The sequence below is a fragment of the Cherax quadricarinatus genome, chromosome 23 (assembly GCF_038502225.1).
Source record: "Cherax quadricarinatus isolate ZL_2023a chromosome 23, ASM3850222v1, whole genome shotgun sequence".
NCBI classification, from domain to species: domain Eukaryota; kingdom Metazoa; phylum Arthropoda; class Malacostraca; order Decapoda; family Parastacidae; genus Cherax; species Cherax quadricarinatus.
Window position 1 is genome coordinate 6,488,119 of NC_091314.1, and position 26,936 is coordinate 6,515,054.

Below are 26,936 nucleotides of genomic sequence, written 5' to 3' on the forward strand. Positions count from 1 at the left end.
AAGAGGAGGAGGAGGAGGAAGAAGAAGATGTACATTGTTCCCTTTGAAGCAAGAAAAAAAAGTCCACCCCATGACAGTGACAAGATAAGGGGAGATAACATCTGATAAGAGCTGACTTTGATGAGCTGGAAGAGGGTAATATTACATGACCATCGCCTCCTTGTTTTTGCTGGGTACACAAACATTTCTAGTCTGTCTATTTGTCTGTCTGTCAAGCTCCCTGTCTGTCCATCTAGCTCTCTGTCTCAGAGAGAGCCACAAGACTGTGTCATCACGTTTACTCAAATCTTCAAGCAGAGTATAGCACTTTGTCTGGATTTCTTGGGTTATCCTAGGTAATTTACACTATGTATACTTGTATTTATGTGTACCTGTGAGACAGAGATAGGCAGACAGAAAGAGAGACAGATTGAAAGATATAGAATGAGGGAGAAAGATAATTAGATAGAATGGAGGAGGGGAAGCAGCATCCGACCCCATTGTTTTGACAGGGGTAGGGGTAGTGGACTAATGAGACAATATGTCACTTTGACAGCTGCCGACTTCTGACTCAAAACAATTATAAGCCACACACTCGCACACAAGGAGAAGGAGGAGGAGAAGGAGGAGAAGGAGGAGAAGGAGGAGGAGAAGGAGGAGGAGAAGAAGAAGGAGGAGAAGGAGGAGGAGAAGAAGGAGGAGAAGAAGGAGGAGAAGGAGGAGAAGAAGGAGGAGAAGGAGAAGAAGAAGAAGGAGAAGAAGGAGAAGAAGAAGAAGAAGAAGAAGAATTGTTTGTTTGTTTGTTTGTTTGTTTTTGTAAACAAGTTTTGTAAACAATATATTGATAATTATGTTTGTGTGCTTATTGTGTTGTATACAACGAGTGTATATAGTATATACATTGCACCTTACTTTGGTCTCATAGGCCACATAAGTTATGTGAAAAAATAAAATAGTGAAAAAAACAACAAACCTTCAAATACAAGTAAACTAAAGTTTACCGGGTGAGCGGCAGTCGCCGCTGTTGCCATACGCGGCTCATTTTCTGCAAACTTCACGGCTCTATATCTCGGTAAGTACCGATGGCAAAAATTTTTTTTTTGGACTAAAACACTCAGAAAAATAATCTTAACATTTTCATAAGAAAAAATAATTTTTTTTTTTTTTTGAATATTTGGCGACATAGAATGACAGTTTCAGAGAGGGGCCTGAAACAGTCAAAGGGTTAAGAAGCGTACTGGCATACACAGTGTGGTAAGGCATGGAAGATGGAGATGGAAGAAGGTGCCTTCTTCAGAAATTAAGGATATTTTTACTATGTGGGGTAAGATGGAAAGATTTATGGAGAAACATCACCCAGAGAAGGATGTTGCAAGCCATATCGGCAACTTGTACAGTGACAGTCTTGGCCCATTTTAGGGAAGTTTTAAAGAGACGCCAGAAACAGAGCTCTCTGCACAGTTATTTTGCGAGACAGGACTCCAGTGACTCTCAAGCTGGTCCTAGTGGCATTAAGAAACAGAGAAAAGAAGCAACCCCAGAAAAGCAAATGGTACCTGAGGTGTTGCTGGAAGGGGATTCCCCTTCCAAACTATAAACAATCCAATCTCTCCTCCTCCAGTCTCCCATACACTAAGAAGAATCTCCAATAAAGGTAAGTGTTATGCTGTTAATGTTTCATTCATCATTTCCCATTGTATTGTTTATGTACTACATGAATATTTCATGTAAAAAATTGTTTTGTTTTAATACTTCTGGGTGTCAGGAACGGATTAATTGAATTTACATTATTTCTTATGGGGAAAATTGATTCGTAAATCGACCATTTCGATAATCGACCGGCTTCCAGGAACGGATTACCGTCGATAATCGAGGGACCACTGTATATGTATATATATATATATAAATGTATATATATATATATATATATGTATATATATATATATATATATATGTATATATATATATATATATATATGTATATATATATATGTATATATATATATGTATATATATATATGTATATATATATATGTATATATATATATATATATATATGTATATATATATATATATGTGTATATATATATTTATATATATGTATATATATATATATATATATATATGTGTATATATATATTTATATATATATATATATGTATATATATATATATATATGTATAATAGAAGGGGATTCCCCTTCTAAACACTAACACCATCCACACACTCCCCTCCTCCCATCCCATCAATCATCACCAGATCTTCAATAAAGGTAAGTGTCATGTAATTGTACATGTCTTCTTCAGTTTGTGTGTATTAAAATTAATATTTCATGTGGTAAATTTTTTTTTTTTTCAATACTTTGGGGTGTCAGGAACGGATTAATTTGATTTCCATTATTTCTTATGGGGAAAATTAACTCGGCTAATGATAATTTCGACTAACGATGAGCTCTCAGGAATGGATTAATATCATTGGTCGAGGGTCCACTGTATATTACATGTCGGTGGGGTGGGGTGGGCTGGCCTGGCTAGCAACCATACCTCCCAAACCTGACTTCCTACAAACTCACCTCTCACCCTCCATTAAAACTACAAATATTTTAAGGTAAATAATGAGTGTACTGTGTGTGTGTTATATTTTTTATTGTTTTTAATGCCTAGTATTATTGCTAACTTAATATATGTTAGTGTAAATTTGTTATCTGGCATTTATATGCATTTATAAGTGGAAAAAATGGCGTTCTACTTTCCGGCAGTAGCCTGGAACCTAACCTGCTGAATAAGTGGGGCCCTACTGTATTAAAGTGAATCCTCAGAAATACAGTATTTATTACTGTATATCAAATTTAAATAATTGTTTGAATTATTTAAACTGTACAAGTTTGAAATGGGATCTTTGGTTTTATCTGTAACTTACTCTTTAATTTTGGGAGTGGACGTGTCAGCGGATGGGTCTATGAAAGATGAGGTGAATCATAGAATTGATGAGGGAAAAAGAGTGAGTGGTGCACTTAGGAGTCTGTGGAGACAAAGAACTTTGTCCTTGGAGGCAAAGAGGGGAATGTATGAGAGTATAGTTTTACCAACGCTCTTATATGGGTGTGAAGCGTGGGTGATGAATGTTGCAGCGAGGAGAAGGCTGGAGGCAGTGGAGATGTCATGTCTGAGGGCAATGTGTGGTGTGAATATAATGCAGAGAATTCGTAGTTTGGAAGTTAGGAGGAGGTGCGGGATTACCAAAACTGTTGTCCAGAGGGCTGAGGAAGGGTTGTTGAGGTGGTTCGGACATGTAGAGAGAATGGAGCGAAACAGAATGACTTCAAGAGTGTATCAGTCTGTAGTGGAAGGAAGGCGGGGTAGGGGTCGGCCTAGGAAGGGTTGGAGGGAGGGGGTAAAGGAGGTTTTGTGTGCGAGGGGCTTGGACTTCCAGCAGGCATGCGTGAGCGTGTTTGATAGGAGTGAATGGAGACAAATGGTTTTTAATACTTGACGTGCTGTTGGAGTGTGAGCAAAGTAACATTTATGAAGGGATTCAGGGAAACCGGCAGGCCGGACTTGAGTCCTGGAGATGGGAAGTACAGTGCCTGCACTCTGAAGGAGGGGTGTTAATGTTGCAGTTTAAAAACTGTAGTGTAAAGCACCCTTCTGGCAAGACAGTGATGGAGTGAATGATGGTGAAAGTTTTTCTTTTTCGGGCCACCCTGCCTTTGTGGGAATCGGCTTAAAATATATTTCAAATTGAATAGTGATCTAAAATGTGTAGGAAACAATGCTTAGGCCAACTATAGAAATGTGTAATTTTGGTTACACACTAAACACTCACATTTTTACACTGGAGTACACTAAGTGAATACAACATATAAGAAACAGGTCAGTGAACTGCATAAAATACTCCTTTCAGCATAAATAAGAAATTTTAAATGGTAATCCTGCTAAGTACTGTGTACTTCAGTGGAAGCCTGTTATGCTGTTTTAACATAACCATACTAAACTTTTAGCATTCATCTACCAGTAGTTACAGTGAAGCTCCATAATAATGTTGGTAGAATTACCGACAATATGTTAGGTGAAAGGACACATGCAACTGATGCAACATTTTATTGTGGCAAAGTTTCATGATAATGCTTCTTGTTTTCTGCACTACAACACCTCAAAAGAAGAAAATACAATAAGAAACCTCTAAACAAAGGTTTTAGTTGCATTGTCTCATAAGACAGCTTGTGGTTAGTGACAGTGGTGGTGATGGCCATGGTAACTTGGTTTCATCTACATATTACACTTGTGGTGTAGCTATCTTCTCCAGTAAATAAAATGCTGTATGTGTTGCCATGAGAGGAGAACTCTGTATTGTTACCAAATATTCTAACTCTGTTAGGTACAGTAGCATAAATTGCTAATCTACCTCACCTCCCTTATTTACCATCAGTATGATAAAAAAAACTCAGGCACATTGAACATTTTCTGATGTTTGTGGCCAGCATTTCAAGTAGTATACAGTGTTTCATTTACAGGGAATGAGAGACCTAGCTGCTAGTTATGCTTATCTCTGAACATTGAACTAAAGAGGGAGGAGAAATGATGGTACAAGACGTATTCATTATCATTACTGGCTAGAATTCACAAATACTCTAGCACTAAATTTAGTCATATAATTAATTTTGATTTAGAATTGGGATCAGTTTGAGTTTCTATGTCTACATCATATATTGCTCTAATATGTTTAAAATTTTTAAGGAAAATGTAAAGAAAAAATAGATTTGAGCATTGGCAGTCAGTTGAGCCCACACTGAATGAAATCCTATAGGGGTCGTGTGTGGAGCTTAAAAAAATGAAAAACTCACTAATAGTTAGATATTTGCTCAATGCTCTTCAGTAAAGACTATATAAGATCTAAGGACATGAATTATGAAGCTTGTTGATGTTTGGGTTTGTCTAAATTTCTAAACATATTTACTAATCATTATCATTGATTAATTATTCACCATAATTATCAATATTTTTACAAAGACCTATTTATTTATGCTGTGTGTTTGAGTGTGGTACATTACATTACTGTATTACATTACAGTACATTAATGTTTTGAAGTTAGCATTTCATGGTTTGTTGGTCAATTTCTTGAATTTGTTAAAAATCATCTTTAGGAGCTCTTGATCAAAGGAGTTGGACCTGTTCTCCCTTTCCTTGGATCGAACATGATTGTCTCCCATTCCCCCAGGTGCTGTATGACCCCACCGATTTAGCTCTTGCTTCCATGAATATAATAATAATAATAATGTCGGCATTATGCTATAAGAGAAAGGAAGCTCAGACGAGCCACTCAAAACTATATTGACACCAGCCAGCACTGACACTGACTGGGCAAGGTAAGTGAAGGGCTTTCTAAATTAGCGAGATATTTATCTATATAATTACGTATACTGTATATTTAATTTTAACCGCATTGGCCATCTCCCACCAAGGCAGGGTGACTCAAAAAAAATTACTGTATTCACTAACATTCATTCAACAGTATGCAGACATTACAGTTCAAATGACTCTAAGCTGTAGTATCCCTGCCTCTGCATCAGAGTGCAGGCAATGCACTTTCCATCTTCAGGACTCGCGTCCAAGTAACCATTTTCCCTGAATCCCTTCATAAATGTTACCTTGCTCACACCCCAGTAGCACATAGGTTGATGAACAGCAATCATCCAAGGAGGTACTGCCATTCTGTCAGATGAGCGCAAAATGAAAATCAGTTAATTTTTTGTACTCTTGAGGGTTTGCTAATCTTTTCTTCATTGCATGAACACAGAAGACGATATATAAATCTTACAGACTTCTGCATACATTCAGCATACAAATATATTTACTTTTTCATGTGCCTCTTGATAGTTTTTAATCTTGTAATACTGTAATTCATTTCAAACCTAGGGGCCTGGTCTGAGACCTGGCTAGGGAAAAGATAATCCCTGGAACCACTAATAAATAATGCATTAAGTCCATAAAACCACTTGTCTCCACTCATCCAGATCTAATATGTTCACACATACTTGATGGGTGATGAAGTCCAGACCATTTAACTTTCTTCACACCCTTCCTCCAGCTTTTACTTGAATGATATTTACCCTTCCCTCCTCCTTGGGATTTCTACACACTCATGGCCATCCTGTTCAACTCCATCCTCTGTAAATTTCCAAACCACTGTAACAACCCCTTACCCTTTGCCCTCAGAATAATGTCTTTCATAACCCACACACTTCTAATTTCTGTGCTCCAAATTCTTTTCATAATGTTCATACCACATGATGTTATCATACATGACATCTCCACTGCCTCCATCCTCCTTCCTGCATTGTTTCAAGGTCATGCCTCACACCTATATAAGAAGTTATTTACTAACTATGCCTAACTAAATTCATTGAAATTTGATGTATTGGCTTTCTGTTTGGAATTGTATGTTGCATTTTCTAAAACTGTTCAGATTTTTTTGTAAAATATACTCGTCTGTGGTATGAAAATACACTATTGTGTGATGTGCTCTATCGAATTAGCTTTCAAAATTTAGCTCCCCTTTCCCCATTAGTTGTAGCACTAGATGGTCCTGTATTTGGCAGAGGCTCTGCCCCCTGTAGCTCAGTCAGTCAGTAATGTAAAGTGCTTGTTTTACTATTCTCTCCAAGTATGAATAAGAAATCCTATTTCCTACATTCAAAACAAACTTGTTTCCAATGCTATTCTTTTATAGTGCTTCCCTGTGACAACAAATTAGCACTAATAATTGTGAGCTTGTTTGTTTTAAAAAATTAACCAGCCCTAAAATTACGCAGTAATTAAAAATAGTATTTTAAATGCTGTATGCAAAGCATAATAGCATTTATTGAACTTAAATATTGCGAAATACAGCTCTTATTTGTGTGGGAAATTTCATGTATGTCAGTTTTTTACTGTATACGTTGCTTATATTTTAAAACTAGTAAATTTCATGGTTTCAGGCATACTCATCACTTGTAACATGTCAAATTCTAAAGATTTTAGGTGATGTGTAAAATATTATGATTAAAGTTTGATTAGTATAGAGTAGAACATTATGTACAGTATTACTTTTTCTACTTAAAAGTCGCATGTTTTGCGACAGGTAGCGATGGATAGTGGAAACCTGATGGCTAACAAGGGAGGATCTTCAGGACCTACAGCGACCTTCACCCCAGTCAGCGGAAAAGTACATCTGTGCCCGTACTGTTCCTACTCAACTGCCAGAAAGCACCATCTGGATGATCATATACGTACACATACCGGGGAGAAACCTTTTCAATGCCCACATTGTCCTTATCGGTGTTCAAAAAGTATAAATCTTAAAATTCATATCCGTATTCATACAGGCGAGAAACCTTATGTATGCTCTCTATGCCCTTTCCGTACTGCTCAAAAAGTCAACCTTATCAGACATTCTTATATACACACCAGGTAAAACATTTAATTTTATGGCATGCTCACAACATACCTAAGCTAATGTCATGAAGTAGGTTCATTTAGATACTGTATTTGCATCCTTATCATATTTGAATCCCTCAGTATTTAGAATCAGTGGATTTTAATTGTTCAGTAACAAATATGTATTAATACTTTCTGATACCTGAAATTGCACAGAGCATTTATGGTCTTAGACTTAAATTAACTTTATTGACAGATAATCATTATTATAAATATTATTGTTATATTATAAAAAAATATTGGTTTGCTATTTGTATTGCAATATATCCAGGTAAAAGTGTTTGAAGTAATGTGTAGATATTTGTGATTATATAAATGTAATTTATATATTTATTACAAGAAAAAACAAAAAGCACCTTTTAACCATTATGCAGTAGGCATCATATAAATGCACAAGCATAAACTCATCACATAGTTATTGAGAACTCTCGCCATAAATTATTATTTTAAACATAAAGTACTGAAATATGTATGGAATACTCACTTTTCCAAGTATTTCATAGAATTACCTTTCCTCTTGATGCACTCCTTATGTCTCATAGGCACTGATAAGGCTACGTTATGGAGGATAGAAGCCTCAGTACCCTCCCTCACCTGCTTAATGGCATTGAAGAATTTGTGGAAAGTGGACATGTCCATGCCACAAAGCCTGTACTTAATAAGGTTCCACATATTTTTTTTAAGTCTTGGTGAGTTACCAGGCCAGTCATTATAGTGATACTATATCACATTCATATAGCCAGTCTTTTATGTCTCAGTATGACAAGGAGTACTGTCTTGTATATACAAGTTGCCTTTCCACTTCTCAAAATGGTCACCAAATAATCTTCTAAAGGTGTATTTGTGTGTGTGTGCGCATATTTATGATGCCTACTGTATAGTTATTAAAATTTTTGTTGGAGATAAAAAGTTACCAGTAAGCATGGTTTTGTTGTAATATATTACCAAATAACTTTATTCATGATTATTTGCAATCTACTGAAACTCCATAGAAATTCTGGAGTTACTGCCATAAACCAATAATGTAAATAAGATAAAAATAGAGCCTTTAAACATTTTAAAAAATGGAGTGTTTTAATTTTAGGTGTTCACTGTTATGTAAATTTATTGTAAAAGTTCACCAAACAAGTTGATACATTGCCTGCTAGTTTTCCCTCCTCTAAGTGAACATTGCAAACTAGTGACTTCAAACATAGATACTCATTTTTTGGGATTATGGCTGGAAATCTGTTGTTCCTGGTCGAGTTCCATTGGAGATAAATGAAATCTCTTACCCCTATCTGATTAATTTTCAGTTATATTCACCATTCAACCTTGCCTCATAAATAACCATACATTTATGATTGGCTTACCACTAGCATACAGTCATTAACCCCTTGACTGTCGCAACCCCCAATCCTGAGGTGTCTCCTGGTGTCGCAAAATTTAAAAAAAAAAAAAATTCTTAAGAAATGATAGAGAATCTTTTCCCGATTGTAATGATACCAAAAAAAAAAAATGAAATTTGATGGAAAACTGATGGAATTACACTCTCGCGAAGTTAGCGACCTCGGCTATATTTACAAATCGGCAATTTCACCCACTTTGAGCCCTATTTTCGGCTAATTCCATTGTTTCAGTCAACCAAATTCATAGCTATATCTTTAGAACTCCGTTTTTTCTATCGACTGAGTACAAGAAACTGCCCATTTACCAATTTCAACTACCCAATAACGTGGTCAGAAATTTGCAATTTGGCCAATTTCACGAAAATTAAAAAATATGACAATTTCAAAATAAAGTCCAGAATGAACAATGCAGACATTCCTGGCTCTAAAATAACATTTTCTTTGTTCATCAGTCATGTCTCCAGGCCCCTCTGATATTACTCTTGCTTTCTATTTTAAATTTTTATTCAAACAAAAAATAGAAGATTTACTATTATGCAGTTTACTGCAATACTGTAATAATTGTATAAATAACATTAACCCATTCATGACTGCATATTAGAATGGCTAGTTGGACATTTATTGGACAATGACAACATTTGTTTACTTTTGAACATCGGCAAAAATCAAACATTTCCCTTACTTTGAGCTCCATTTCCAGGTTCTTTTTATAGTAAAATCAATCAAAATTACCTCTATTTCTATAATATGTTTTCCATTCTATCAAATGAGACCAAGAAAATGAGAATACAACCATAAATACTATACGAAAATAGACCACGAAGTTGGCATTTTAATTAAAAAAACGGTCGGAGTTTTTTTTCTCTCATTATGCACTGCGTGCTCCAGGATTTTTTTTTATATGGTGCACACTGACCACACAGACCCATTCTCTCACATGTGGGCCTACCATCTTTCTCCTCCTTGATTTGAAGCCGCTAGAATTTATGAGTACATGTATATATACGTCAAACACAGTACCTCGTAAGACGTATATACATGTATATGGCCGCGACAGTCAAAGGGTTAATGTAGCTTTCAAATTCCATATACTGTATAGAAATTCTTTAGATTCAGGGGTTCATACATCCTACAAGCCCAGCGAGCAAAAAATTGCTAATATTCGAACACTAAAAGTCCATATATAATAATATTCTGATTTAGGTTTACCATATAATAGTTTTTGTATATGACTGGTATGTGTGTGGTTAAGTAATGTGCATTTTCCTCTTCTAAATTCTGCCAAGCTGTTATTTATAGGAGGGCCAAAAAAAAGTCCCAATCGAATATTTTTTAACAAAATACAGTGGGTTTTTTTTCTTTTTGTGGAGCATGTATGTTATGTTCATATACATATGTTAATTTTTTTTTGGGGGGGGGGGGAGTCAAGAAATGTAAATTTATTATTGATACTGTTAAAGTTTTAAATAAGATATGAGAATTACTTACAGACATCTGTGAATTTTCATTATTTTTCTTGGGCCACGCATGAGAAACACTAAATTACTGAAATTCACGAAGCTATATGTCTGGAATTTACATGTACATGTATTACTGTACATTAAACAGGGATTACCGTAGACCACAGTTTAATTTGTAAATACATAACACACAATAATGAGTCCACTGTCACAAATCCAATGATTTCTGGCAGTTTCTGACAATCACTAGTCCTAGGACAGCTTATTATTTTCCCCCTTCCACTACTAGTACTGTAATTGCTGCTGGCAAATCATTGTTGTCCCTCCCTGTCTTCCTCTTCCTTAGCCTGCACTCTTTCCCTTCTTCCAACTGCTCCTCACACTATTTTCTTTTCCTCTTCCTCATCATACAGTTTTTGTTTTTCATATTACAAATATCATCCCTGATGTCCAATTCTCTTACTGCTGCTGCAGTTATATACTGCCATAGAAAAAATATGACCAAGGATTATTCTTGTTCCAGGCTACACAAAGGTTATGATACTGTATTTTAGAAAATGTACAGTATCCTTTATTTTCCTATCTCAGTTTGTAAATATGTACAGTGTGCTCTTCCAGGGTTTTATAATTTTAATTGAATAAAGTGTTGTGATTATGCAGTATCCATTAATCTATCAAATGTAATAAAACCAAAAGATAATACTTTTATATAAAATATAAGCTATGTGTATGTGTGCTTTAGCATGCATTTTATGCACGTTGGTACATGTATTATATGAATATTCAATTATGTTGATGATAGTAAATCTGTTATTACCTAAAACTTCAATAGAAATAGCATTATTTGATTAAATGATCTCACACATTTGGGACCTGTGGCTTTTGAAGCATCATATAAATACTACAATAGTATCATTCAGGGATCTAATTAAAGATGGCTGTTGTTAGCAATAGCATAGCTTTTTGTGTCTTGCATGTAAATTGTCTCTAAATATCAGTGTTTGTGACTATCTCCTGGTTATAAATGAGACAGACACTTGTACCCTACAGGGTGGGCTGGGCCTTGATGATCTGAGGATTGGCACGGGAGAAGTGTTGCGACCCAGCAGGAGCCTCTCAACGACCAGCAAGAAACACAAGTGCCTCTACTGTACCTATTCTACTTCACGAAAGCACAGTTTGATTGTTCATGTACGAACTCATACTGGAGAGAAACCATTCTTGTGCCCACATTGCACTTATCGATGTGCTAAGAAAATAAATTTAAAAATTCACATAAGAACCCATACAGGCGAGAAACCTTTTGTGTGCCCTCACTGTTCATTTCGCTCAGCTCAAAAAGTCAACCTTGTTAGACATTTGCAAACTCACATTAAATAAAAAAAAAGGGGGGACAAACAGCCTTTTATGTGTAAAATAATTCCCTAAATTAGATTTTAACATCCACTTGAAGTTAAAGATTAGTCAACCAATTATTTAAGAATTAGTCAGATATTGCGGGGTGTTGTTGTCTTATGATTTATTGAAATATTTGTTAAAATGTTTTCTTTGTTATGTGACAATCTTTATAAAATATTCTGTCATAGTTATAAATACTCTTGTTTTATTATGGTCAAATGCTGTAGTAGTATACAATATCACTTAGATTATTTATATCCATAATTGCATTTAAAAGACAGATACAGTGCTATACTGGTATACATGAATTTAAGCAAATTTTTGCTGGAACTCTTCACTAATGTTATACTGAAAATTGTAAATGTTATCATTCTTTATCCTGAGCAGAGGAAGCATTAATATTATAATGAAATACTGTAGTAAATAAAAATTATTCGTCTCTGTTATTGTGTTTAATCTTTCTGCTGTTATCATAATTGGTATTTGATGTTAATGTTCTGCATATTTGAAATTCTTGGGGCAATTTTTTTTTTACAGCTTTACAAATACTGTAGCTGTGTTGATGTTTCATTAAAATGTATGCTAATATATTTCATCATTAATGACAAATTATTTCTGGGTTAAAAAACCCTAATTTGATAACTTTGAATGTACAGTACTTGTCATATGTAAGTAAGCTTTACTGAACATATCCCTTATTTCTATGCAGGAGGACCCCAACTTACAAATGTGTTGTGTTCCTGGTGTTTCAACATCCAAACAAGTGGGGTTCAAACTCATGGCAAGTTGGTCCTATACCTGGCAGGCCAGTACACTAACTTCTGTGCTGTGCCAGCTTATTAAGGTTCAGTCAGTTAAGTATATTTCTATACCCTAGGAGGATTAGCATGGGACCCACTGTGACACTGTGCATGGCACAGTAGTTAACACATTGGTCTCCAAATTTTAGGATGGGCTTGCCATGGGTTTAAATCTCATTTGTTCTGTGAGCTGTTAACAATCGTGTTATTACTATTTCACTAGTCATACAAATGATTTGCCTGTTTTATTACAAAAGATGGTTATACGTATTTCACATGTTCTTAATAAAGATTAGCTGTTCGAAAAACTGGTTCCCAAGTAAAACCAAATGTTTGAAATTTTGGGCATTTGTAATTGGGTAACCTTCTGCATAGTGTACATATTTTAATATATTTTTTGAGCACAGTGCCCACAAAAAATGTACATTTTAACAAGTTAATATTGGGTAAAATTAATGAACTGAAAACTTATTTAAGACAATACTGTACTGCACTTGAGAGTGAACAAGTTTTAATATTTTTGCATAAGATTGCTGTAAATGCTTCTGACATACCATATAAACATATTAAAATGCAATATAATGCCTGTATTATAATTCATTTTGATAATATAATTATAAAAAACTGATCAACTATTAGGTTTGTAGAGTGTATTATAATTTCATATTTGGTAATATTTTCAAAAAATTATTCTTTACTAATATTTACACCAATTCTATAAACTGCTTGTTAACCTTTACTTTCCAAATTATAATAAAAATGTTAATAAAATATAGTGTCATATTTATAATTAATACATAATAGCTTGTTTCTGTAGTGATAATATAGTGATTGAATGAATGACTGTGAGTGTGTGTTCTGTGGGTGACCCTGCCTTGCTAGGCAGGGTCACCCACAGATGTTGAGTTAAGAAAATAAAATATAGTGAAGTTTTGTATCTTGATTAAGTTATCTTGTACTGTATGTAAAGACTTAGATACTTATGGACTTAAAAATACCTTTCAAGTAGTAAGAGAAAAAGAGAGAAAACTAAAAGTGAACCTGGTTTGAAAGTGTTGGATTATTATTATTACAATTATTACTAGTGTTAGATTATTATTATTACTACAGTATATTATTAGGAAAGCAGTAAACCCACAAGGGTCATAGAGCTCCCAGGGAATGGGTAGTAATTATGGCAGGTTTGATGACAGGGAGGGGAGGGAGGGTAGCCACACTTTCTGGGATACAGTCCTTTATCACATCAAGGTTCCCCATTGAAGGAAATGTATGAGGAGGCCAATAGTAATATTTGTTTGCTGGGAGTGGAAAACACTCGGTAGCGATCATCCATTCTAGAGCCTTTGTCATATATGATACTACAGAAATCTTGCATAAAATAGTCTCTAGCCATAAAAGAAATTTATAATGTTGATATTTTAACCCCTTGAGGGTCAATGCCGTAGATCTACGTCATGAGCTCAGCTCACTCTGATAAGCTGTGAGCGGTAAATTTTGGCCTTGATATGAGAGAATGCATCTATGTGGTATGTGCACCACATAAAACAAATCCTGCAGCACATAGTGCATAATGAGAGAAAAAACTGAGACCGTAATTTTTTATTAAAACAGTGATTTTGCATTGTTTTTTCGTATGTTTTTTATAGTTGTATTTGCGATTTCTTGGTCTCATTTGATAGAATGGAAGACATATTACAGAAATAGAGATGATTTTGATTGGTTTTATTACTGGAAATGGCTTGAAACTGAGCTCAAATTAGCGGAAATGTTAAATTTTTGCTGATGTTCAGGAGTAAACAAATGACCTCTCACATCTAATACACGCCACCTGGTGGGTCTAATATACGTTTACAAATGTGCTGATATTATTTATACAATTATTACAATATTGCATAACAGTAAATCTTCTATTTTTTGGTTTGAATAAAAATTCATTATGTGAATAAAAAATCAAAATGGAATTTATTTGTAAAGCCTCAAAACGTAACTAATGAACAGAGGAAATGTTAGTTTAATGCCAGGAATGCCTGCATTGTTTATTCTGAACCCTATTTTGAACTCTGCATTAAATTGGCCAAATTACCAATTTCCGATCACTTTATTTTGTAGTTGAAACAGTTGACTTGGCGAATTCTTGTGCTCAATCGATAGAATAGAAGTAATACTAGTGAAATAGCTAAGAATTTGGTCGACTGGAATAATGTAATTGGCCTAAAATGGAAGTCAAAGTCCGCAAAATCGCCGATGCGTAAATATCGCTGACGCATCAAAATTCGTAAGAGCATAATTTCATCAATTTTCCATAAAATTTTGTACTTTTCGTTTTATTACCTTCAAAAAAAGATTCTCTACCATTTCATAAGAAAAAATAACAAAATTATTTTTTGAAAATTCTTGGACACTTGTGCACCCTTTGAAATTTGGCCTCTGGAGCCTGAAAGGGTTAATAGTGGTGCATACTAGTACACCTACCATCCGACTTACGACCTGCTCGACTTACGACCACTCGACTTACAACCACTCGACTTACGACCGTGATTTTTATGCCAAATTTCTGGGAAATAAACAACTATTAGTGCTGTACACAGTGTTTATCCTAAACCTTACAGTATAAAATACAGTACTAACAACATAAAAAGTAAAGTAAAACATGAAATACCAAAATAAAACAATAAAATAAAGTCATTACAAAAATGTTTTGTTGATATTCAGTAGTAAAGTTCGACTTACGACCATTTCGACTTACGACCGGTTTCTCAGAACCAAACTCGGTCGTAAGTCGGATGGTAGGTGTATACTGAAATGTGAGTGTGTAGAGGGAAAGGGTCATATATGTGACATTTTCCTTCTGTGTTTCGTAGTTCTTGTAGAGCATAATTTCAAATAATGTTTGAAAATATACCAAGGATCAGCTGTTTATATACATACACTGAGAGAAACAGCTCTATATGAATGTACACTGTACCACTTTGCTCTTGTATTTACATGTAAGATGCTCTTGTCATGTGTGTGTGAAGAGGAATAACAGTGTCACTATGGAGTGAGTATAAAGCTCTTCTGTGTATAGTACAGTGCAGTACTGTTCTTAAATTATTCCTGGTAACTTAGATAACAAATATCAGTAAACCCTCTATTTGACAAAACTCAATTCAACAGACTTTGGAAATATGGGACAAAATCAACTGGGCCGATTGTTTTGGAGACAACGGACAAACTTTGTTTTTACAGAATTGTCCGTTATTGTGACGATCAAAGCAAAGCAGTCATTATCCATCATATTTGCCATTATTGGCCACCCTCTCCCCTCCACCAGTAATCCTTTAAATTATGGGCTTGCTGCTATTATCTTATTAAATTGCTTACTAAAATAAAAGTGGTGTAAATGAGGGTCTGTTTCCAGTGATATGTGGCAACCTACTGTAGTGTCATAAGTGGTGAGTTGGCACCATAGTTTACTATGTTTAAGCCCTATCAACTGCATGGCAATCAATAAGGCCACAGTTAACCTAGACATAAACTTAAAGGATACAGTCTATGAAGTGTACTGTTATACATTGAGTTAAACACCTATTGATGTTTTGTATATCCTTTCTTGGCAACTGTTTCAAGTACAATCTCTCCTCACTTAACGACAAAGTTCCGTTCCTAAGAGTAGGTTGGTAAATGAATTGGTCATTAAGTGAGAAGCGTACTATATTGGTAGTGGGTTTGTGTTAACCATCTTTAGATATTGTTTTAATGTCACCTTTGCACCATTTATAACATTTTTAGTATATTTTTAAATGTTTATACAGTAGTGTCCTGTATATTGTAATAAACAGAATAGAGGAAATCAGCTCTAATATACATTACTTATGTATGCGTACTGGTCAGAGAGCTGGTTGTAAGTCCGAGCTGCCGTTAAATGAGTATATCATTAAGTGAGGAGGGACTGTACTCTCATCCATCCTCTCCCCTCAACTACTCCCCTCCCTCTAAACCTCAACAGAACCTCCCTCGTAATCACTGCTACATCTGCCACCATAACTTCAGTCATCAACCCTGCACCTGTATATCTGGGTGAAGCTTGATGGAGTGTGTTAGTAGGGGATGGTTAAGTTTGGTGGCCTGTTGTGGTAAGTACTGGAGGGTGATAGTGAGTGATGGAAAGTGTGTGTTTTCTAGTGCATATGTTGAATTTTTATCCCTACTAGTAACACTACCTGCTGATTGCCTCCTTTCCACAAGAAAAAAAAATGCTTTAAATTTCTCCCACACCATGGATTTATCACTAAAGAAAGTTGTATACAAGATTCAAAATGTGATAGAGTAATACCTGGTACCTGTTTATTATAAAGGACTCCATCTGCAAAAATGAGATGAACAGGTAGTGAGAGAGAATTGTATATAAATACAGCACTTCTGTTTTGGATGTAATAGGGAAAGCAAAGGGAAGGAATGAGATTTGGGCCCATTATTGTCCCAGGAAACATCTTGGATTATAATGAGTGTTTAAGGGAAAATTATGTTCACTTAATAGAGGTAAAGTAAATTGGCTTGTACTTAACATGTCAGCTAGTGAAGATAACCATGGTGTACCCTGAGCAACACTATGGTACATTATTCATATAGCAGTGGAAATTGCAAGCTGTACAATGGAAAAAGAAACCTTCAGGAGAATAATAAATGAAAGTAGTTATTTGAGGAATTTAGAATAAGAAAATAAGAGCTGCACTGAGTGATAGCATGCATTTTCCGTGTACAGAAACTGACATATTTAGACCAAATTGGCGACAAGCAACATCTTTCATGTTGTAAGAGAAAAATGCAATATATGATGGAGTGAGGAAAGGGGGAGCCATTGCAAATGTCACTTGCTTCCACTTGTGTGTAACAGTTCTCCACCAAGCTAAGACGAGCAACCCTCTATTTTGAAGGAAATAAGAGGAGAAGGAAGTTGCACACTGCAGGTTTGTAATGTAAATGGAACTGAGTGGTATGCATTCATATTCTAAGGCTAGGCTGGAGTGTGCCACTACCTGTTGTGTGTCACCACTCACTGTATGCCACTTGCCAAAATCCCATTCCATTTTTCTCATTAGGCCACGACATAGAGCATGCTGACATTTAATATTACAGTATTATGGGTCTGTATGTTGTTAATTAAATGTGCTATTAATAGTATCTTGGATAAGGTAGAAATTTAAACAGGATCCAAATATTTTTCATCTGGAATTTGTCTCAAATTATAATGCAGGTCCACATCCCTTTATCTGAAATTCGAAAAGTTCTGAAAACCGAAGTTTTTTTTTCATGGAGTGTGGAGTGCCAGTCATCTCTACATAACTCCAATGCTGCCATGTGGCGGCATGACCCAGCACTGACAGAGTGGCAGGCATCAGTTGTGTCTCAGCGCTTGTAATGTTCACACAAACGTCTGCTGTATAAAGACTATTTTTTTAACAGTATGCATGCTGTAGTCAACAGAGGAGTAGGAATCCAAGACTTACTGAAGGAGTTCAGTGTTAAGGTTGCCATATATGCAGTTGTTAATGCTTGGAAGGATGTTGATGAATCAACATTAACATATGCTTGGCACAGACTTTGGCCTAAAACAATGTTTGATGTAAATGAACCTACAGATGAAGACTTCGAAGGATTTGGTGTCACTGATGAGAAGGTGATATCAAGCCTCATAACTTACGCTTAAAGTCTATTGGACGAAAGTGTAAATAAGTTACAGGAAGCTGACATCGTCAGTTGTCTTGAGAATAGTGTTCCTGGTCTATAATTATCCCATTATTTCATTTATCAATATACGTATTACTCTATAAATAAACCGTAATAGTATTTGTAGTCTTTATTTAACCCACTTAGTGTGAGTATTCATACGTTTTGGCTGCAGTGTTAATGTTTGATTATGGGGTGCTGCCCTAGACCCCACTTTCATTCTAAAATCAGAAAAATTCTGAAATTCGAAACTACTGGCCCCAAGGGTTTCGAATGTGGACCTGTGCTATTTAATGGGATAATGGCTTTTGCTTAACTGTGCTTCACATTCAGTTGGGCTTTTCAGGTACACAGGTGTATCATTTAGCCAGGGTTTTCTATATAGTGTACTGTAGACTTTTCATCAACCCAGAGTTTCTCTAATATACTTGTATACTGTAGAACCTCTATTTGCCATTCAAATAGCTGAATCTCCCAAGTATTGGCATGTATTTGTTGTGGGAAATCATTGCATCTCTGGCAGTGAAGGGTGAATGAGTTTGAGATTACATACTGTATATCCATCAGAGGTACAGGATGCATATAGCTTGTGTGTCTTTAGCTGCTGTCACTCAAGTAACTGCATCACAGTGGTAATAATCATCATAATGAAGATCTACCAACTCCAAAGTTTTCCTTCGCTGACATAGTTGACTTATAGATAATGATAAAGTTCTTTATGGAAATGAGGGCTGATTAAAGCCATGAGCAGTTCATGAATGTGCACTTGGCATTGTCCTAGGCGATAGACATACAGTGGAAAGATTGAATGCAGTTGAAGACAGCAAAATATTTTCAAGGAAACAAGTGCTAAGTATTATGCAAAAAGTGTTACTGGAGCATACACTTGATTTCCAGTATGGTGATGGAGTGTATTGCATCATTGACATATTGTCTCCTCCCTACATATCACCAACCCTTCCTCTACAGGTTGGATATTCTTATCACTACCAACACACAAGGTAACATGTTACTTTACTTCTTATTGTTTTAATATTCAGTAATAATTTCTTAAAAAAAAAATTTTCATTTAAAATTATTACTGAGAGTTCTATGCTACATAGGTTTCGGGCAGAGAACCTCAGCTACCTGGATATATCAACTATTATACCGTTCTGTATCCGTATCAGTATATTGGCAAGAAAGGAGTTAGATTCTGACAATGTGTGTCAAAAAGCTTGGGATGGAGTGTAGTACAATCGGGCCAGGTATTTGACGTGTGATACTTGTGCAGGGTGTCCTCTGCTGCTACTGTGCTACATCATTGCTAGGTGTTTCATGGCTTTTTTTTAATGTTTATTTGTGGTTAAATATACATTTACATAGGTTTATGTTTATGTCGAGGTAGTAGGTTGGTAGACAGCAACCACCCAGGGAGGTACTACCGTCCTGCCAAGTGAGTGTAAAACGAAAGCCTGCAATTGTTTTACATGATGGTAGGATTGCTGGTGTCCTTTTTTTCTGTCTTATAAACATGCAAGATTTCAGGTACGTCTTGCTACTTCTACTTACACTTAGGTCACACTACACATGCATGTACAAGCATATATATGTATATATACACATCCCTCTGGGTTTTCTTCTATTTTCTTTCTAGTTTTTGTTGTTGTTTATTTCCTCTTATCTCCATGGGGAAGTGGAACAGAATTCTTCCTCCGTAAGCCATGCGTGTTGTAAGAGGCGACTAAAATGCCAGGAGCAAGGGGCTAGTAACCCCTTCTCCCGTATAAATTACTAAATTTAAAAAGAAAAACTTTCGTTTTTCTTTTTGGGCCACTCTGCCTTGGTGGGATACGGCCGGTTTGTTGAAAAAAAAAAAAATAGGTTTATGTCACCTAACTTAATACAAACCCAATTTACCTAATTTTAAATGATGAGAATAGAATGTGTAAATTTATACAGAGCATTAAGAAATTGTCACTGGCAATCTCATAAGAAAATTAATATGATGTAGTAAAGTGAAGATAGGTTGGCTTATGAGTAGACAAATTCAGTACCTTAGTATCCAAGGAACTGAGCTTAGCCAGCCTTTCCTTGGAACAAACCTGAATATCTTCCAGGCGCTGGACGGCCCCTACGGGTTTAGCACTTACTCGTGATTAAAATTCAATAGGTTAGTTAGTAACATTAGTGCACTTGCAGTTGTGTTACTGTACTAAGGACAATACGCATGGTCAACAGATGTGAACGTTCCAGCATGTACAGTAGAAGAAAATAGGTTATTATGGTAACAGCAAGGTCACCAAGCTGTCTGAATGCTAGAGTGCAAAATACGGCAGCCCATGAGAGTAAGAAGTGCCACTTATTGTTGCTGGAGTGAGGAGTGCACTTACTCTATTATTGTTGAAGAGTGGAGACTGGCAACTCTATTATTGCTTGAGAGTGCTGCTCATTATTGTTGGCGAGTGGGGAGTGCCATGCCTTAGTTGCATATGTGTCTTTTTATCAAACAGAAATCAGACAGAAATTAGCACACACACAATCGAGCCCCCACCACTCCTTTTGCATAATGACCATGAAGTAGAGCTTCATTAACTACAGTTTACCCAGTATGCTTATTGGATTTAGCTGACCCAATAATCTTTTCTTTATTATACTTTTTGTATATAGATTTCAGTATTATACTAGTACCAAACCATACCCGCGGTCATAGAGTCTCAAAACTCCAGCCCGTCGCGTTAGCCACTAGACCAGCTAGCCACAATAAGATTCATCCAACTAGGTGTATTTCTACACCATAGGAAGGTTAGCACAGGCACCTCTGTGACCACAAATGCAAGTTTTTACAGACGAATCTCCAGCTAGCGTGGCCGTGACGAACTCTATCTCAAGTCTCTTCACTGCCGTCAACATGACTCAAGAAATCGTAATGACACGATTGCAAACAAACCATACCCCCAGCCGGGATTGAACCCGCGGTCATAGAGTCTCAAAACTCCAGCCCGTCGCGTTAGCCACTAGACCCACTAGCCACAATAAGATTCGTCCAACTAGGTGTATTTCTACACCATAGGAAGGTGTAGGTGTGGCTAGCTGGTCTAGTGGCTAACGCGACGGGCTGGAGTTTTGAGACTCTATGACCGTGGGTTCAATCCCGGCCCGGGGTATGGTTTGTTTTCAATCGTGTCATTACGATTTCTTAAGTCATGTTGACGGCAGTGAAGGGACTTGAGCTAGAGTTCGTCACGGCCACGCTAGCTGGAGATTCGTCTGTAAAAACTTGCATTTGTGGTCACAGAGGTGCCTGTGCTAACCTTCCTATGGTGTAGAAATACAGTGGACCCCCGGTTAACGATTTTAATCCATGCAAGAGGGGTAATTGTTATGCGAAATAATCGCTATGTGAATGAATTTTCCCCATAAGAAATAATGGAAATCAAATTAATCCGTGCAAGACACCCAAAAGTATGAAAAAAAAAATTTTACCACATGAAATATACATTTTCCCACACACAAAGAGAAGGATACATGCACAATAGTAGAGTAGTACATGCACAGTATATATTGTGCATGTACTAGTCTACTAAATGAAGAATAAATGACACTTACCTTTATTGAAGATGCAGCAATGACTGATGAGACACTGTGTCCTGGGAGTGCCTTTTCCTCCTGAGTACTGTAGGTCCTGTTTGGCATTTTCTTCCAGAACAGGCCTTATCACACTGTGTATGCCACTACGATTCTTAAATCTCTCAAACCAACCTTTGCTGGCTTTAAATTCACCAATATGAGCACTAGTTCCAGGCATTTTTCCCTGTTCACCTGGGTGTTAGTCGACTTGTGTGGGTTGCATCCTGGGAGACAAGATTAAGGACCCCAATGGAAATAAGTTAGACAGTCTTCGATGACACTGACTTTTTTGGGTTATCCTGGGTGGCAAATCCTCTGGGGTTAATTGTTTCTTGGTATTCTCAATAAGCCACACCAACAACGGTGCTACAGCAGCAGCAGCAGCTGACAGTGCAGCAGCAGCAGCAGCTGTACCACCAATAGTAGCGATGGTTGATTGGGGTTTATTATACAACCTGGCAAGCTCGGAGACATGCACTCCACTTTCATACTTATCAATGATCTTTTTCTTCATCTCTATTGTAATTCTCACCCTTATTGCTGTAGGGTTGGCACTAGAAGCTTTCTTGGGGCCCATGGTCACTTATTTTCCAGAAAAAGCACCGAAAACACTGTAATAATACGAAATATTCCGATTGTATGCTTGGATGTTACCGCGGAGGCTGGCTGGTAAACAATGCCACTGGGGGAACATGTGAGCGTGGCTCAGGCCGCACATTGGACGCGTCTCGGACGAAAATCGGTAAGCGGGTTTTTAAGCGGTATGTGAGGCAAAATTTTTGCAATTAAAGTAAGCGGTATGCGAAATAATCGCTATGTGATGCCATCGTTATGCGGGGGTCCACTGTACACCTAGTTGGACGAATCTTATTGTGGCTAGCTGGTCTAGTGGCTAACGCGACGGGCTGGAGTTTTGAGACTATGACCGCGAGTTCAATCCCGGCCGGGGGTATGGTTTGTTTGCAATTGTGTGTCATTACGATTTCTTGAGTCATGTTGACGGCAGTGAAGGGACTTGAGCTAGAGTTCGTCACGGCCACGCTAGCTGGAGATTCGTCTGTAAAAACTTGCATTTGTGGTCACAGAGGTGCCTGTGCTAACCTTCCTATGGTGTAGAAATACACCTAGTTGGACGAATCTTATTGTGGCTAGCTGGTCTAGTGGCTAACGCGACGGGCTGGAGTTTTGAGACTACGAACGCGGGTTCAATCCCGGCCGGGGGTATGGTTTGTTTGCAATCGTGTCATTACGATTTCTTGAGTCAAGTTATACTAGTACCATCTGACTTATGACTGAACTTGATTCCAACCAACCGGTCGTAAGTGAAAATGGACGCAAGTCAAACCTTAGAAAATTGCTGACATACTGGGTAGGGCATAATGTCAAACCTTTGCTATATAAAGTACCTACATAGTATCATATGTTACATTTTACTAAATATTTTACTACTGTATATCAACATCACAGTTATTGTAATGATTTTATTTTATTGTTTTATTTTTGTATTTCATTTTTTCTTTACTCTTTATGCTTTTAGTACTGTTTCAACATGTTAAACAAACTTTTTGCTCTTCTTTGCACTTTAGAAAGCATCACATTCACTTTTTTTTTTGCTGATAATCTTCTAACCAAACACTGAGCATTTTTTCCATCTTGGCAATTGGGCCTTTGTTTCTTTGTGATAATTGTCAACTTCATAGGGGCCGAAGATTTCACTGCTTCTTTGATGCACTCTTTGTCTAAGTATTATCGACACAGTGGAATGGGAGAGCTGAAGATCGCAAGAAATGCTGTTGACGTTTTTTCCATCCTCATACTGTTTAACCCTTAAATTGTCCAAACGTAGATCTTCTTTCATGTGCATAGCCCTCCGAATGCAGATCTACATTTTGTTTTACACGCTTTCAACCTTGGCACGATAGGCCTGAGTTGCCTAGACATGAGAGAATGGGTCTGTGCAGTATGCTGTGCACAGTATGACAAAATTCGAGGACGCTGGGAAAAATGCACTCTTCATTAAAAAAAATATATATATATATATTCAGAGCGCTAGGCAAGTGAACATAGATCTACGTTTGGGCAGTTTAAGGGTTAATTAATTTCATCTTCTGGTCGAGAGTAAGAGCCTTTCTTGCCACAAGCTCCAGTGCAAGATTCAGACTTCCCCTTGGGGGCCATGGTGAAATTTACTGTCCAGGTACATATACATATACAGTACAGTACAGTTAATACAGTATGATGATGCTGATAGAGCAGGGTAACTCAGAGTGATTCTGCTTGAGTGATGTGAGAGCTCTCCCAAGATAGCGCGTTGCCGCGAGTAGCGGTCAACTGTCGTATGGTGGTGTGCATCGGCCCACCCAGCCCTGCTGCCAGACGCACAGTTGTAAGTATGAATGGTCGTATGTCGAGCAGGTTGTAAGTCAGATGGTACTAGTAATGCTATTAGAGCCACATTTAACGAGGCATGCTACACACACCTTACCACTCCATTGAATGTTTTCTTATTGAGAAACTAAAACTAAAACCAGATACACAATCTTATTGTAAATATTCTCAGGGGATGTACTAGACACAGATTTTTCATTAGGTATGTTTGGTGCATGTGTAGTATGCTTATTTTTTGAAAATTCAGTTTTTTGTTATCTGAATTATTTGTATCTGTTATCAAACCTATTTAAGCTACCTTTAAGTTTTACAAAAGGTATGTTGAAATTTTTAACAATATATTTTCGAGTGTGGGATAACAAACGGTGTGACAAATTTTAGTAAAAACTATTTTCTCTCTATCCTATTTTAAGGAAAGTACATTCTCAGAAATACATGATTGTGTCCCCCAAACATCCATGGTCACTTTGTATTACTCACTAACCTACCCATACCTCACCTATTTTATCTGTGCATGGAGATCAACAGCAGCTAATCACTTCCCTTATTTAAAAGTTTAAATTTCCTTAACATACAGAATATTCACATTTTCTACTGGCCATGCTATGTCTATAGGTCTCTCACCTCAAGCATTAACCCAGAGCTTAAATTCTATTTTTGACATTTGTTCAAAAGCTTCATCTCAATAAAAGGTCCAAAAATTTGTAACTCACTGCCTGAAAATACCAAAAGTTTCCCATCTGCCAACATCTTTGCTAATATTGTTAAAAACCACCTTTTAAATATCATGTATAATGTAATATCCATTATTGTATTGTCATGTTGTGATCTCATGGCCTCTCTTCAGTTACTCCATACAGTGTAGATGAGCCTGGCCCATGGCCGGGCTCAGAGAGTAGAGAAGCTCTCAAAACTCTTCAAAGGTATATCAAAGGTATAGATCATTGAACCAGTGTAAATACTTTGCAATTCTTTTGTAATTTATCATTTGTCATTCACAACCTGTCTCATTGTACTTATGATTGTAGTGAACTACAGATGTTGTCTTAAATATTGTTCTAGGTTTAGATTTAAGCAGTATGTAAACCTTATGATTAGTTTGCCTGCAGTGCAGTGCATAATTAGTGACCTTATTTTGTTCTTACTTTTGTATTAAATCATGTATATCTACTGCAGTCTTTGTATGACTCGTGAGAAATATTTTTTTTTTTAATTTTAACAAAAGGGATTATTGCTGAGTGTCAGTCACTGTTGAATTGTAGTCAGGGATTCTCTGATTAACTGGTTTTGGTCTTTAGGTATTCATAATGTGTAAACACACGTAGCCATATAATTTTAGATGCAGGATAATTGGTAGAATTTATCACTATGATGCAGAGATGTGCAGTGTTGGGGTTATAGGATACTTGCCAAAAAAAAAAAAAAAAGTTACAACACCTGAGGGTTTTGTCTCTATTACATGAGAAATGACGAGAAGCTACTATAATTAATAAGAAAATATAAAGAAAATAATTCTAGCAGTGTATGCCACTTGTGCTTCATGGTTTCTTTCATATGTACAACACAAATATTTGTAGGAGAATGTTTAATCAGTTGTTGATTGTCCCTTTTGTATTTTTGGCTATGGCAGTATTTTTGTGGATATTATTCTCATATTCCACTATCAATAATATTCAGTATACTATAATTAAGAACATTAGAAAGAAGGAACACTGCAGCAGGCCTACTGGCTCATGTGAGGCAGGTCCAATTCTTCCACCGGCTTAAGCTAATGCCTTAAGGGGGGGGGGGAGGAATGGTTTTGCCCTTTTTAAAAAAAAATTTTTTATATTCTATAGGTCTTAAAACATTCCTTTTTCTACAAATTTGGTAAGATGTACAATGTTCTAGTTGACATCAGACGAAAGATAAAGAGCTAGATAATCATTGAATAGAAGGGGATGAGCGAAATGTCAATAGATTGCATTATACAATGTTGATTTTTTTTTTTTTTTTTTTTTTTTTTTTTTTTTTGGAAAAAATCCATAAAAAAACGATAATACAGTGGAACCTCAAATTTCGAACTTAATCCGTTCCAGAAGCTAGTTTTAAATTAGAAAAGTTTGAAAGGCGAAGTAATATTTCCCATAAGAAATAATGGAAATACAATTAATCCATTCAAGAAACCCAAAAATATTCACAAAAAAATACATTTTATAGATAGTATTACATTATAGTTTTACATACACACAACAAATATAGTGTACATTATTAATAAATTTAAATAAACATATAAAATAACATTTTTACTTACCTTTATTGAAGATTGGTGATGGCATCTGGAAGATAGGAGGAGAGAGGGAGTTAGGGTTAGTCTTTGGAAGGGGAATCCCCCTCCATAAGGACTTTAGGTATCAAAGCCCTCTCTAGGGTTACTTCCCTTCTCTGTCTTTTAATGCCACTAGGACCAGCTTGAGAGTCACTGGACCCCTCTCTCACAAAATAATTGTCCACAGTCCTCTGTTTCTGGCACCTATTTAAGATTTCCCTAAAATGGGACATGGTTCTGTCACTGAACTTGTTGCAAAAATGGCTTGTTTCAGCTTCCTCAGGGTGGTACTTCTCCACAAACATTTGGACATCATTCCACTTGGTGCAAAGCTCCTTAATCTTTGAAGAAGGCACCTCATCCACTCCCTCTTCCTCCTCTGAAGCAAGTTCCTGAGCTGTGGTTTGATACTGTTCCAGAT

At 36.4% G+C, this 26,936-nt stretch overlaps 1 protein-coding gene across 10 annotated transcripts in view; it reads left to right on the forward strand.

Annotated features, from left to right (window-relative positions):
- LOC128685760 (protein tramtrack, beta isoform) overlaps window positions 1–26,936 on the forward strand; it is a 149,873-nt gene that overhangs the window by 90,649 nt on the left and 32,288 nt on the right. The window contains exons 6-7 of one of the 10 annotated variants that reach the window (XM_070087809.1): window positions 7,100–7,183; window positions 11,354–11,763. The exons of 5 other annotated variants lie outside the window; for them this stretch is intronic. In XM_070087809.1, coding sequence (XP_069943910.1) covers window positions 7,100–7,183; window positions 11,354–11,683 — 414 coding nt within the window. In that variant the 3' untranslated portion in view covers window positions 11,684–11,763. Of the gene's footprint in view, window positions 1–7,099; window positions 8,596–11,353; window positions 11,764–12,410; window positions 18,333–26,936 lie in introns of those variants that run through there. 4 more of the 10 variants (XM_070087810.1, XM_070087814.1, XM_070087812.1 and 1 more) reach the window with 4 other exon arrangements.